At 38.4% G+C, this 15,791-nt stretch overlaps 1 protein-coding gene across 1 annotated transcript; it reads right to left on the reverse strand.

The window, feature by feature from the left end:
- Positions 1-328: 328 nt before the first annotated feature.
- Positions 329-15,321, reverse strand: LOC109211069 (N-alpha-acetyltransferase 35, NatC auxiliary subunit). Its single transcript, XM_019374569.1, has 16 exons — positions 14,845-15,321; positions 13,468-13,535; positions 13,018-13,173; positions 12,774-12,941; positions 11,224-11,374; positions 10,548-10,627; positions 10,001-10,276; positions 9,775-9,918; positions 4,574-4,708; positions 4,253-4,351; positions 2,998-3,054; positions 2,625-2,829; positions 1,762-1,880; positions 1,489-1,557; positions 1,047-1,145; positions 329-879 (listed from the first exon to the last, which is right to left on the reverse strand). The coding sequence occupies exons 1-16, from the start codon at positions 14,960-14,962 to the stop codon at positions 640-642; spliced, it is 2,184 nt and encodes a 727-aa protein (XP_019230114.1). The 5' UTR covers positions 14,963-15,321; the 3' UTR covers positions 329-639.
- Between the last annotated feature and the right edge of the window lie 470 nt (positions 15,322-15,791).

A 15,791-nucleotide genomic window follows, 5' to 3' on the forward strand; every position in this document is an offset into this window, starting at 1 on the left:
GCATAAACCCGAATTGGTTCTCGGAAATAGACACACTCCTCCTCACCCTTAGCTCTACCACTCTCTCCCAAACTTTCATAGTATGGCTAAGCAGCTTGATACCCCGATAGGTATTGCAATTTTGGATATCACCCTTGTTCTTGTATGCAGGAACCATCGTGCTCCACCTCCGCTCTTCGAGCATCTTCTTCGTTCTAAAAATGACATTATAAAAAATATAAATTAATTCTTTCTACCTGCCTAAGCTTTTGGTGGGCAAAGTATCCGATATTTGTACTAGTAAGAAGTAGCAGGTATCAAATGCACTAATCGAGATAAACTACTGCTATTTCAAAATAAGGGTAATAAGGATTTCACTTTATCGTTAAAAACAATATCTAATTTTGGATGCTATATTATACAATAAATATTGACTATTCCTTCCCAAATTACAAATTACATCATTGGTAACGATAAATAAATAAATGAAAAGGAAAAATATAGTAATATCAAAGAAAAAAAATTGACGAAATATGTTACATTATCCAATGAGACCTATCAATACTTCAAAACTGGAGATCAAGAGAAGATCATCTTCAAGATCTCTTTTCTTCACAACAGTGGATGCAAAATTTGGAGAAAAAAGAAAAATATTCATCTTCAAGATCTCTTCACAACCGCGGTAGCAAAGAAAGGGTGGTGGCTGAACTCGAATTGAACCTTAAGCGATGGGTCAGGAGTTCCTAGCCGCGATATAAGACCTAGAGCAACACTGTTATGTTCTGCTACTTGTTCTATACGACGAAGCTCTGACATTTTATCTGGATCATTAGAAAAACTGCTCCTTAGATCCTTTGCACTTCTCTGAGCTTCTTTGAAGCAGTTGTACATAGATAAATTCTGCATAATTATAGAGATCAAGTCACACGCCGAGTGAAAACCATGTTTTGCAATCCCCCCTTCAACCTCTCTCGAAAGTAAAAAAGCAAAAAGAAAGAGCAAGTAATATATCACAAAAAATGATAAAACTTGGAAAGGCATATTTAACGACGCCAAGGGGGACTTACAGATAGCCGAGCATGAGCAGTCGTCTCCTGGAACGAATAATAGGAGACATGATCGGGCAGGCAAGCTTTTAGGAGCAACTCAAAGTGCTGGACAAACCTCTGAGGAAAATTGCAAGATTGGTCAAGAACGGAAACGTATATCCTGTCACTACTAGAACCAAGTATATTAATGATATCAGATGCAAACAGCAGCAAAAATGGATGACAAATCATTTTTTTGGGGGTCATCTGAATATTAAGTAGGTAAAGGTCCATGTAATTCCTTTTAGTAAGAATTACAGTTAAATTCAGCTAACGAGGTTCATGCTAAGACAGACAAATGGTAATAAGATCGAGATTGTAAGGTTACAGAAAAAGACAGGATTCAGGTGTTTTAGTTAGCTACTTGCGAGTACAAACCAAAGTTCCAATAAAAAATATTACAAGTTGTGAGGTGACGCACCTCATGCTCACTGTTGAAAGGTCCTGCACTCAGATATATTTGCCGTTCATTCCTTAAAGCTGCCAGCATCTAGAGGAACCAACAATTTCTCAAGCAATCCAGAATCATTTTGTTAAGTTTAATTAAAAAGCTCACAGAATCATTTTGTTAACTAAAAAGCTCACCGCATGCAGTGTGCAGATATGAAAAAGATGCTAAAAGTAAAATAGGAAAACAAATTTACATGCTGTGAACATAGATGAAAGAGCATCATTTAAAAAGAAAATGAATTACCATGGTAAGACCTTCAGCGAGATATACATGGCACTGAAGAAACAAAATTGAAGGTGGGAGTTGATAATCTTTTCCGCCATCTTTTACAAACTCTCTTTTCTTCTTCCCTTTCCTTTTACCTGATACAAGTCAAATACAAAGATAATGTGCGCCTTCTCTGGTAATTCTATATTTCTTTTATATCTGTTGGATGAGTGACAAGGTTATTAAAGGAGTGGCAAGCAGGTGCAATACAAAAAATTTTGACTATTCAATTCATGCCTTCACAACTTTGGGTTGACTACAATATTTAAGTCAAACCGTGACATGCGTAGTAAAAAAAAATGAGATGCCAATGACCATCATTTTTCCCTTTGATTTATTTTATTTTCTTGGCATTATAGTTGATGGTAGGTGATCTAATGGCATACCATTCTAACTCTATTCAACCAGCCAGCAAAAGAAACAATCCATGACCAAGAAACCTAAACATGAAAACCATGATACAACTATGCCTTAATGCCAAGCTAGTTGGGGTCGGCTGTATGAATCCTCAAAATCATAAATGCTCTGCTTGGGTAATATAAAAGTGTTAATTTATTGTAGTTTTTGATGTATGATGCAAATCGTAAATGACGATCACTGCTTGTTGGAGAATCTATCCACTTTTTGAGGAGACAAGTCAAATGACATGGTTGTACAAGACTTCCCATTCTTGATACCAGACTACTTTAATGACAAGAATCTTAAAGCTTCAGTTACTAAATTTTTACTTCTATGAACTTGGTACAGAAAAAGAACAACCTATTAACCAAATGTTTGTTCCCTTGTACAAGTAACTTTCAGCTAGGGGACAAAAGATGCGGAACATGTAGGATTCTTACTGATTTCATTGCTTGTCATCGTCCGCATATGCGTTTTCTCCCCAAGCTTGATCAGGATAATATACATGTACCAGTAGACCATACAATATTCACCAGCGGAATACAAGTCTAATTCAAAGCCCAACATCAGGAAACGGGCAGCTATCCAGTATGTTTGCTCCTCCACCCATATGAGAATGTGTCTGCATATCTTCATGCAAATATTCTGTGACAGTCGGAAAACGAGCGAATAGTATCAATAAGAAAAGAAGTTCACTGACAAGATGACAGAGCAAGAAAGCAACAGAAATCTCCACTTCGAAAAAATAGCGACATACTATAGCAGATATAACTATAAATAATAGTGCACTGTAGTTGCAGATAGAATATTCACCTCGTTACTTGAAGTGGTTGAGATATCTCCAAACTCTTTCCTAAAAGCCAGTTCCAGCTAAGGGGAAATAAAAAAGAAACAAATGTACAATTCAGTTCCAGGAAGGCAAATAACAAAAAAATAAAAATAACATACTCCAGATGACAGCTGCAGTAGAAGAAACATTATCGTACACTTTAAACAAGTTCGACAATAGTCAGCATGCAAAGTTTTTATCGAACGCTAAACAACAAAGGAAAAGGCTATGTATGTGAAAAAAAAGGATCACGAACACACACACATATAGAGAGAGAGAGGGCGGCGACGGCCAGGGGAGGGGGGTTGTTGCAGCCTAACAATTATGCGAATAGCTACATTTCTTCGTTTTGTTCTTTTTATTTATGTATTCTTTTTTTTTTTTTTTGGGGGGGGTGGGGGGGGGGGGGGTTCAAAAGACTATATAACTTCGTTTGAGACGCTGTGTATGCCATGTCGAATTACTATCATTTAGCAACAACTACACCTCAATCAAAGCTAGATGAGGTCGGCTCTATGAATCATCAATATCCAATCTGCCCCTTTGGGCCATTTCAATACAATACTCAATTGCTTTGTGTTTTAAGCCAAATTAGGGTTCTCTAAAACTAGAGGTTCTCTACATTTTCTACTGATTACAAATCTTTAAACAAACTACTAAAGATCATTAAGCAAAGCTACTAAAATTTGTTACAAATACCAGGTTACTAAAATGAGTACTACTCTAACATGTAAACAAAACATAAAACATTTGAGCAATATCCAAGTTCTATATCTATTCTTAACAGCCAAAGAATAATATTAATTAAATTGATTCCCACTAGCACCTTAACTAATGAATCCCGCATCAATGCACAAGGCACAGGAACTCAATGCAAACTTAGGCAAAAGATACCCTTACGTAAACCTACATAAAGATAAATATTTCCTTCATTTTCGACTTGTGTTCCGCACCAATCGTCATGCTTAAATCTAAGTAAAGAAACATTTTAAGGGCTTGCGTTTACAAATTTTATGTTATCTTAATCTGCTAACTGAACATGCGCAAGAGTTCAAATTCTCCTTATCTTCCTTTTCCATCCAAACAGGGAGCAGATATCCATGCAAGAATCTTAGGATGTAGGCAGCCACAAAATTTAAGAAGAGTAATGATCATGATTAGAGAGAAAGAGACAAATACACAAGGAGAAGTACAAATGGGATGAGAACCAGCATTTTGACAAGTGTATACTGTTCAAACCTGTACGTGTATGATGCGCCAATCTTGCAAAATCTTTCCAAGTTTACGCCTTTGCCAGGAAATATTTGTACAAAGAACTCGAAGCAAAGTGATCAATAACTGTACAAAAACATGTTATTGAAGGTGACAGATCTCGTTAAATTTGATAAAAGCAGAATACTAACCTATTCAACGACAAATAAAACCCAAAACAGATTAGCTTGACTTTTTAACAGTACCAATACCAAGAAAAGGCTCAGAAAGCTTTTAGATATATTTCTTATGAAGAAGCTCTGGACATAGAAAGTTCAAAACCTACCTCTAACAAATTCATGTTTTTACCTGCCCAAGTTGAACAAGAGTTTCATTCTTCTGAATATCATGGTTCTTCGCCACCTCCGGTAACAAAGAAGCTTTACAAATCACAGCAAAGACAGGATCACGCCCATAGAGCTTTGCATCTTGAATCAGCAAATGCTGTTGATTAGTCTTTCAACATGAGAATATCATTGTGGAAAAGATAAAATATATCTGAATTGTAAGTTAAAAAGAGGGGGGAGAAAGAAGGAAGAGGGAGGCAAAAGATGATAAGCAAAGAGGAGAAAAAGTAACATTAAATAGTAACCATCAGGGGGCAACAATATCCAGTAAAAGGGGGGAAAAGTAGCATCAAATAGTAATAATCAGGGAACAACAATCCCACTAGCAATTTTCAAAAAAAACAAAGGAAAAAAAAAAAGTACCAGATACAATAACAAACTAAAAAGAAGTAACTTTCAACCCACAACAAGAAAATTACTAGTACTACTGGTAAACCTAGGAGAAACTCACAACTACCTATCAACCCACCACCTTAATCCTCGACCTCCACACCTTCCTATCGTTAGTCATGTCCTCGGTTAGGTGAAGCACCAACATGTCCTGCCTAATCACCTCTCCCAATACTTCTTTCACCTACCCCTACCCTTCCTCAAGCCCGTCATGGTCAACATCTCACACCTCCTAACCGGGGCATCTATGTCTCTCCTCTTCACATGCCCAAACCATCGCAGCCTCGATTCCCGCAACTTGGTTTCCATGGATGCCACTCCCATCTTGTCCCTAATAACTTCATTCCTGATCTTGTCTTTCCTGGTATGTCCACACATCCATCTCAACATCTTCATTTCTGCTACGGTCATCTTTTGGACATAGGACTTCTTGACGGGCCAACACTCAGCTCCATACAACATAGCCGGTCTAACCACCACCCTGTAGAATTTGCCCTTAAGTCTAGGCGGCACATTCTTATCACATAAAACTCCCGAAGCTAGCCTCCATCTCATCCAACCCGCTCCAATGCGGTGAGTAACATACTCGTCAATTTTCCCGTTGTCTTGGATTATAGACCCAAGATACTTGAAACTATCTCTTGTGGGAATGACTTGAGTATCAATCTTTACTTCTACTTCTTCTTCATGCCTCTCATCACTGAACTTGCACTCCAAGTATTCAGTTTTCGACCTACTCAACTTGAAACCTTTGGATTCCAGCATCTGTCTCCAAACTTCCAACCTAGCGTTAACACCCCCTCGCGTCTCATCAATTAGTACTATGTCATCAGCAAATAACATACACCATGGCACCCTCCCTTGTATGTATCGTCTCAGCACATCCAACGCTAGGGCAAACAAAAACGGAATAAGGGTTGATCCCTGATGCAACCCCATCTCCACTAGAAAATGTTCTGAGTCTCCTCCCGCACTCCTCACCCGAGTCTTAGCACCTTCGTACATGTCCTTAATCACCCTAATGTATGCTATCGGGACTCTGCTAACCTCCAAACATCTCCATAGCACCTCCCTCGAGACTTTGTCATAAGTCTTCTCAAGGTCAATGAACACCATGTGCAAGTCCTTTTTCCTCTCCCTATACTGCTTGTGAATGTTTCTGTAGTTGACCATCCCGGTCTGAGATAGATACGCCTGTCCTCACTCTCTTCTCCACCACCCTCTCCTAGACCTTTATAGTGTAACTTTGCAGCCTGATACCCTATAGTTGTTGCAGTTCTGGATATCACCTTTGTTTTTGTACAACAGAATCATCAAACTCCACCTCCAATCTTCGGGCATCTTCTTCGTCTTGAAAATGACGTTAAACAAGCTAGTAAGCCACTCCAAGCCAACTCTACCGGATTCTTTCCAAAATTCCACTGGGATCTCGTCAGGCCCAGTCGCCTTACCCCTGCTCATCTTCCGTATTGCTGCATCAACCTCCTCACACTTAATACGCCTACAAAACCCAAAATCTCCCCGACTCTCTGAGTTCTCCAACTCACCCAGCACGATGTTCCTATCCCCTTCCCCGTTCAAGAGCTTATGGAAGTACCCCTGCCATCTATGCCTGATACACACCTCTTCTACCAATACCTTACCGTCTTCGTCTTTGATGCACCTCACTTGATCCAGGTCCCGAGCCTTCCTCTCCCTAATCTTGGCTAACTTATACAACTTCCTATCCCCTCCTTTGGCCCCAAGATACGCATACAATCTTTCAAAGATGCAGTCTTCGCCGCCATGACCGCGAGCTTCGCCTCTCTCCTTGCCTTTTTATAACACTCCCTATACGACCTTCGTTCTTCCTCGTCCGTGCTCCCCACTAGCTTCAGATACGCCGCTTTCTTAGCTTCCACTTTTCCTTGGACCTCCTCATTCCACCACCCGTCCCCTTTATGGCCACCCGAGCAACTCTTCGAGACCCCTAACACCTCCCTAGCAGCTTCCCTAATGCAGTTCGCTGTCATGGTCCACATACTACTTGCGTCCCCACTGTTCCTCCAGGCCCCCATAGCCAATAGCTTCTCCCCCAACTTCTGAGCCTTTCCCTTAGTCGAGGCTCCCCACTTGATCTTAGGTTGTCCGTACACCGCTTTCTTTTTCCGTGCTCCCTTGACCTCCAAGTCCATTACCAAGAGCCTATGTTGCGTCAACAGACACGCACTCGGGATAACCTTGCGATCCGTACACAGGCCCTTATCACCTCTCCTGAGGAGAAGATTATCAATCTAAGTCTTGGCAACCCTACTCCGGGAAGTGTCCAGGTGATCCTCCCTCTTGTGAAAACCCGTGTTAGCTAGCAACCTTCACCCCCCCCCCCCCCAAACCCAAAAAAAACCGAACCGATATATGAATAATCTTTCGGTGACATCTTTCTTCATGTGAATTCAGCAAGCAAATAGAATGTATTAATTAGTGATAACACTAAGAGTTAATGCCAACCTTTTGTTTCACTACAAGGCTTATTCAGCCATAAGTAGGCCCAGACATAATAAAGATGGGATTTGGAGATTGATTGAGGAAATGGATCAAATTCTGCACTTCTACTATCAGGTACTCGGTTCTAGTGAATGATAGTCCAATGTGGATTTCTTGGTGGTTCGAGAGGCTTGGGACAGGGGGGCCTACATCAGTTATGATGTTTATCTTTGGTTATGGAAGCGTCAGCTCTGGCAGGCGGTTAGTTGAGGGACTTAACTGCAACGATTAGAGGGCAACACCATGTGAGAGTCTCATACCTACTGTTTGCGACAAGTACTAACATGGTTTCAGGCGATGTCAAGTCTCAAAATGAACCTTAGGAAATGTGAAACCATCCCGATGGACACAATGGAGATCATTGACAATTTATCACAATGACTTAATTGCAGGGTTGGAGCTCTTCCCATTACCTTCCAGGGCTTACCCCTAGGAGCATCCAATAAGGAGCAAGCAACATGGAATTCGGTGATAGAAAGGGCAGAGAAGAGGCTCGCAAGATGGCAAAAGAAATATTTGTTATGATGAGGAAACAAAGTAATAATCGGGAGCACATTAGCGAGCACTCCCACATACTTCGTGCACTTTTTATAAGCACCTGCCTGTGTTACAGGTGAACTGGAAAAACTTTAAAAAAACTTCGTATGTGTCTCGACAAATGGCACAAGAAAGTTTCAATTGGTTTGCCGAAAGACCGTTACAACCCAAAAGAGTTGTGGTGGCCTTGGGTGAAAGATCCCTGGGTTTTTAACAACGCCCTATTAAGGAAATGACTATGTAGAATTCAAGATAGAGGAGCATGCTCTATGGTGGGAGGTTATAGCGAAAAAATATGGGATTGTACAAGGGGAGAATGGAGGACAAAAAATATCATACTCCCTTTCTGTGTGCGCACTGTCGAGGAATGCTTTGAAGGCATGAGAAGAATTTAGTGGCAACAGCACTTATAGGGGTGGGAAAAGGGAGCAGAATTAGCGTTTGGGGGTAGAGGTGGTGGGGGGATAATGCTTTGAGATTCATATTTCCTAACATCTATAGTATTTCAAGCAAAAAGGAGGATGACAATCCAATAGGTTCAGAGGTTACAGGAACGGGAGTTTCATTAGGAGATAAGGTTTAGAAAGAGCCTTCAAGATTGGGAGGTTGTGAAATTTCTTATATCACATGACAACCAGGATTCTGAGAGGTAGGAGGTGGGGAGTAGTGGATTGTTTTTAATCAAGTCCTATTACCGTAAACTATTGACCAGAGAGGAATCAACATTTCCACATCAATGGATTAAGATTCTGAAGACTCCAAGAAAGGTGTGTTTATTCACCTTGTTGGCATTTCTTCACTATGTTGGCAGCAAGGGGAGCGATTTTAACAGCTGAAAACTTAAGGAAGACGATGATTACATATAACGGCTGGTGTTTTATGCGCTAGAGTTCGGATGAAGATGTGGACCATCTTCTTTTACATTGTCTGATAGTATCTCGTTTGTGGTGAGCGGTTTTTAGATCGTTCAGGCTACAATAGTTGATGCCACGCCAATGAAGGAGGCACTATTCAGTTGGGCTTTAGAAGAAAAGGGCGTAGGATGTAGCTCGACTAGCCTCATTTTGGTTGTATGAAGAGAAAGAAAGATATATAAGAGTTTTAAAGGGTAAAAATTAATCTTGTACTATATTTAAGGAATAGCCTCTTGTCCCTCATTTCTTTTAGGTGCATCCATGACAATCCAATTTGTACAAGAAAATTGGGCTTTTTTTTGCAGAGAATCACATTTCTTCTTAAATTCTCTACTTTTGGTGAATCACTCTGGACTTTTCTTCCCATCGTCGAATAAATTGTTTTACCTTATTAGAAAAAAAATACAACCACAACAACAACAACGACCCAGTAAAATAAAGTTCTGGTAATCATTAAATACTATGCAAGAACATTTATTAAAATTGAACATCAGAGTTCCCCAAAAAATTTTAGAGAAAAGATAAGCATATAGTAGCTTAATAAAACTCCTTGTTGATGTGCAAATTTGCACTCATGCCGTTGTCACACATACCAAGATGCATCAACATGAAAACGGAAGTTATTATGTGCATATGTTTGCAAAATCATTGCGGTGCACAATGACATTAGGAGCAGAAAAATATAAACCTTCAGCCATTTACAGTTCAATTTCATGGCTTAACAGCTTGGCTTAAATTTAAGAATACTCCTCAATTAACTCTAAGAATCCATTAGCATTTACATGTGCTAGAAACTTACCTGGAGATGAGCTCTAGCAACCAATTCTGGTTGAAACTTCTGAAACTCGACCACAAATCGTAAAACACCTTCAAAGACTGGATCCAGATTGTAGGAACATATGATCTCTAGCTCATGAAGAAGCTTTTGGAAATATTCAACTGCCTGGTAGATGATTGCAAACATGATTTATTTATTGTACTACTTAGATCAGAGCAAAGTGCTTCTATGCTTTTTCAAGCCTTACCTTCTTCCAGCTAATTGTCTGGATAGCACGAGGTGGAGTTGGAGCTGACAATCTACTGTTTAAAGTAGAATCAAACCCGATAGGTTGACAACCTGAAGCAGTTGTTTCATTTTCTGTTCCATCTTCCAGTGTTCCTTGTGCAACGGTAGACCTCAAGAATTCTACTGATTCACTCATGGAATCCAACTCTTGAAAGCAACAAGCAATATGTTTCTTTGCCAATTCCAAGCCTCTGCCTTGTGGTCTCTTCATATTTGTCACAACATGGTACAAGTGCTGGAAACCCGAAGTCAAAAAATATTACGGCCTGACGACATACATTATTTTTTTTTACAAAATGAATAAAAATGCAATAATGTAGAATCACTATGCCTCACTCCTTTTTTTCTTTAATAAGTGGTGGGATATACCAGCAAAAGTTCTTACAGTTAGAAGTCGGAGCAGTCGAACACAATTTTATTCGATAACACTTTCTCCATGTGATGAAGAAAAAAAGACAGTTTGACCTACGACAGAATTCTATTGAAATGACAACACAGAGTAAGACCTTACGAAAACGTAATCGGCATAACAAAGCTTTGCAGTATCCTTCCTCCAAATCAGGGTTATTTTGTAATGGTTCTATATCTGCACAAAAATAAGCAACCCATAAGAATATAGGGTTGTCAATGAGATTAGCATTGTTAAAGTTGACTGAGGTTCCTGCAGTTTTCTCCATGAGAAGGTTACTTTCTGATCACGTCGTCCTTTTGTAACTATGATTTTCAGAAAATATAAAGTCTGTTTCCTCAATAGAAAATGGTTTTGTTCATTAGAAATAAAAGAACACCGGATTTTGGAGGACCAAACTTATTTTTGGTAAAATGATAAAAGTATCAACAAACAAAAGAACCAAAATAGTTCCTTTTTCTCAAAGTAAAAAAGGAATGGTGAAATACTTTGGACGAATTTCTATTTTCCTGAAATCAACTGTAAAATTAGAATTAAAGTTTGGGTTTTCCAAGCATGATGTAAATTAATTCTTCCAATTTCTTCGATAAGGTAAAAAGTAAAATCATTCTTCCTTTAGCATCACACCAGCGGAAATGTACATAGCATAGACCGTCATGCGCTATCTAGTACAGAATTTATCAGCAACAGGAAACAGAGGTTTGACATTTAAAAGTATTTTATGCTTAACGTTGCATAAGAAAATGTTCAATCTCACCATGCTCAATGACTACCTTCTGTAACTCTCTTCTTAGACAATGTAGCTTTACAAGCCCGTAGTTGACGAGCAATTGTTTCTTCAACTGCATGTAGCATTGTTAAACATTTGTCATCTCCATCCACCTTTAGAGGAAGGCCATGTGTCATAGTGAAGAGATCTTCTTCCTGACAAAAAGACAACAAGAAACAATGATAATCTACAACAACAAAAATCTGAGCACAAATTACTGGAAGAATGTAAATGACTGAGCTTTTTAGTAGAAAATAGAATATATTCAAAGAAAAGGGGTATTAGAATGAGGACCAGGTGTCATTAAACCTAAGATGGAGTTAACTAGACGAGCAACTACCACTTGCAGATCAGTAAATGGTATTAAGAAATAGCAATATTTCATTACACTACATAAAAGAGAGGGAGACAAAGCCTTCCTATTAATGGAACACTTTTTATATTCTTTTTTTGGAGGGTATGATGGTGGCGGCCAGCTTGCACGCACCTTGCTATTCCCCTGGGTACCTGCTACCTCCCACCAGCACAAGAATCGGGAGGAGGAGAAGCAAAAAATTTTATCGAAGGGGCAAAATGTCCTTAGACTCACCTGGATAATGATATAAAAGAAAAAGCCTTTCATAATCCATATTTCTTTTGTAAGTAAGGCTTTCATAATCCATATTGTGTAGTGAATTCTTCAAATGAGTGGTGTAGTCCTATTATCTTAACCAAATGGCAACCTAACCACCACCACCGCCTTTCCGAATCCCCCAAATATAAAAGGAAAAGGATAAAAATCGATCTTGGGCGTTCCATCATTGCACACCCACCAAGCACAACACATAAAAATTAGGTGTATCTCCACTGAATCTGTCTGTCCCTTCTATGAAGCAGCCACCAAATGTTTGATAGTTAAGGGCAGCCCGGTGCAGTAAGCTCCCGCTATGCGCGGGGTCCGGGGAAGGGCCGGACCACAAGGGTCTATTGTACAACTTACAAACTCACACTATAAAATGACAAGGATACCTGTAGTACATTCTACCACATTGAGTGTTTCATAGTTCTATAATGGCCAATACGCATCTTAAATGATATACCACTGAATAACAAAAAGGTGTTGACTTCAAAACCAATTGTAAGTATATCATACTGGAATACAACAGAAAAAGAATACAACAGAAAACAAACACGGATTGTTATTTGATAACGATATTACAATGATCAATGGTGCAGAAACATGCTGCAAAGCACAAGTGGAAGAAGGAACCTCAGAAATGGTTCGCATTAAAGCTACTCAACTTTCTTTACTGTCATCACTATTATAGGATGAAAGTGAAGAATAGATGTTTCAATTCTTGGAGAGGGAAATTGCAGTCATCCCTCCTAGGTGGAGAAATTGCACTATCATAAGTTTGCAATTACAAAAGCGCCAAGACTTGTAAGTAAACTATTTCCAGAAACATCATATTCATCACTTATCTAAAAGAAATAGATCACATGCATCGCCTTCTTAAATATGTTCCATGAGGACACTAAATGGTACTAAACATTAAAGAGTTGCATGGTGCTTACTTCATTTGTACGTGTATCTGAGACTGTGGAAACAACCGCATTGCAGGTTGCACGAATGACGTTGCAATATGAATGTAGTAGTGCATGGGATGACGTTATATCAGGCCTCAAAAGGTATAAGCAAGAAAAAACAGTTTGAGCCAGTGAACAACCCTTATGCCATGTTGCCTGCATTCCACATATATCAGCCAAAACAAACTTCTTGTTCGACTACTAACCGCTTAGTGTAAGAAGCTAGGAATACCTCACAAGCAAGAAGATGATCCATAATATCAATGGTACGTTGAACATCAACTGTTTTGTCAAAACTCAACGGAATAGGAGCAGCACCATATTCAATAGCTTCATCTACTGAATAGTACGTACGAACCATGCCAGAATCCATCTTTGGGTCCATTATCTAGTTCAATTTTAAGAAACATGTAAGTGCAACACAAAGATAGAGTGTACCATCATGAAAAATAAAAATATTCATCAATATATGATGAAAAATAAAAACATATCAAGCAGATTCTACCAGAGAATATCCAAGAAGTCTATATCGTTTCACGTAAGTTTCAAGAAAAAGCAAAAAGAAATGATTGGTGGCATCCTCAAGATAGTCAGAGAATTCAAGGAAAGAAACAAAACTATAATAAATGTGATATTCAGAGAATTCGAGGAAAGACACAAAAAACTATAAATGCAAAATTACCTCTAACGCAGACATGGCAGCAAAAAGATTAAAATTCTCCCCGTGCATGAGCTCTCCATCTCGAAGATCTAGGACCAAACAATTTGAAACCTTAGTGTAAGAGTCGCATAAGGCAATGTTCTTCCTTGAATTACACAGACATAGATGATATTTGACCACATAAAGAATAATGGGACCCAAGACCTCATCAAGCTCACTATTTGAATTTATAGCTTCTGAAAAATCCTTTCTTTTCTTTCCAACTCGAATGTCTTATCCAGTATAATAATGCATAACTTCCTCACCTTAAAGATATAAATAGAATTTTATAAACAAAAAATGTCCTGTTCTTCAAATACAACCTTTTGTATTCAACAAAGCTGCTTCTCCTATCATTACATCTCGCAATCTAATCAAATAAACGTATCGCAATAAACCCAGTTTAACCATTCCGATTTCTTTTACAACACAAGCATCTTTTACCAAAGTAATTTAAACAAATTGCGGATATACTAACACCATATATGGTACTTCAATAACATGATACTCCCTCTTTCACATTTTATGTGGCAGACTTTCCTTGGTGCGCTTTTCTTATTAGTTTGTCCAAAAAGAGTAACAAATATCTATATTTAGAAAAAATATGGTTTGTAATTTAAGGCACAAATGCCCCGGTAAGGAGGTGTGAGAGGTTGGTCTTGGAGTGCCTAAGGAGAAGTAGAGGTAGGCCGAAGAAGTATTGGGGAGAGGTGATTAGTCAAGACATGGCAATTCTCCAGCTTACCGAGGACATGACTCTGGATAAGAAGGTGTGGAGGTCGACAATTAAGGTAGTAGGCTAGGTAGCAGAGTGTTCTCCTTGCTCGTTCCAGTAGTTTTAATGCATCCCTCAGTGTTAGTTTTGTATTTTCTTATTATTAGATTTCTGTTATTGCTTATTGTTTCTTTCGCTTCGGTTTTCTGTTTGGTTTGCTAGTGTTCTTACTTGCTATTACTCCCGCCTCTCCATCTTTCCTGAGCCGAGGGTATTCCGGAAATAACCACCCAGTAGGGGTAAAGTCTACATACATTCTATCTCCCCCAAACCCCACTAGTGGGATTACACTGGGTTTGTTGTTGTTGTTGTTGTTTTACCCGCACAAATATATATGGTTTCTATTTTCTTACACCTCATAAAATGGGAAGGAGGGAGTATTAAATAAAAACATCAATAGTTTCTAGCTCTAGTTTATCCCAACATCTCTATAGTATCATATACCAACTTTTTTTCATAAAATTCAAAACTTTGATATGGATACACCAAGAATCTCCAATGGTGCAGCATATTTTCTGAAGAAAAACAAACCCAAGATTTAAAAAAAAAAAAAGTAAATATAGTGATTAAAATAGAAAAAATACCATTGCAGGCGAGGTGTAGAAGGGAGGAAGCATCAGCCCAAACAGTTTGTTCACCGGAAGGGATTGAAGGGCAAATTGGTACGTCTCTATCTCCTTCAGCTTCAGAAATTTCAGCCATTTTTTTCCAAACTGAAAAAATTTTATCTGGGTATTTGCTTGATTTTGTAATGGGGCTCTGAAAGTTGGATTCTTGAAACTAAAAACAATGTACTGCAACAGCTCTGGCAATAGGGAAAGAGAAAGCGGACGCTAACTGGTAGGGCAAGTAATGGGTCGGATCCTGTCGGACTTGGATCTTCCCAATCCGATTTAATTGCGAGCTCATTATATGATCCACCGCTATTCAAAATTATGGATTACACGCAAATAATCACTCAACTAAAATTATGACATAGCAGTCCATATAGATTTTTTATTTTTTTGGACCAAATAAAATAATTCACCCTAACAAAACATAGAAAATACACTCATGCACCCAACCTAACTTGCTAAAAATAAAAGTTCACCTGCTAAATAAAATCAAACACTAAAACGTATCCCTATTGCAAATGCATCTCTCATCTTCTTATAAAAAATAGTATTTTTTTTCATGGTTTCATTTTAGTTCTTAATCTCGTACTCATTATTATTTTATAAAAAGTAAAAAGAAAATGTGAAAAGAAGAATGCATGTCATCGAGAAAAGAAGAAATATGTCACTCTAGTCCTTAGTCCTTAACCTCATGCCCATAACCTATTATTATTTTATAAAACTACAGTAAAAACATGGGGAAAAAAAAGAAATCAACTTTTTATATTATAAGAAGAAGAGAGATGCATTTACAAGAGGGATGCATTTTAGTTGGTTTTATTTAGGGCAGGTTTTATTTTTAGTGGCTTGGATTGGATGCATGGATAAATTTTCTATATTTTATTTGGGTGTTAATTATTTTATTTTATCCAAAAATA

Source organism: Nicotiana attenuata, unplaced genomic scaffold (genome assembly GCF_001879085.1).
Source record: "Nicotiana attenuata strain UT unplaced genomic scaffold, NIATTr2, whole genome shotgun sequence".
Lineage (NCBI taxonomy): Eukaryota > Viridiplantae > Streptophyta > Magnoliopsida > Solanales > Solanaceae > Nicotiana > Nicotiana attenuata.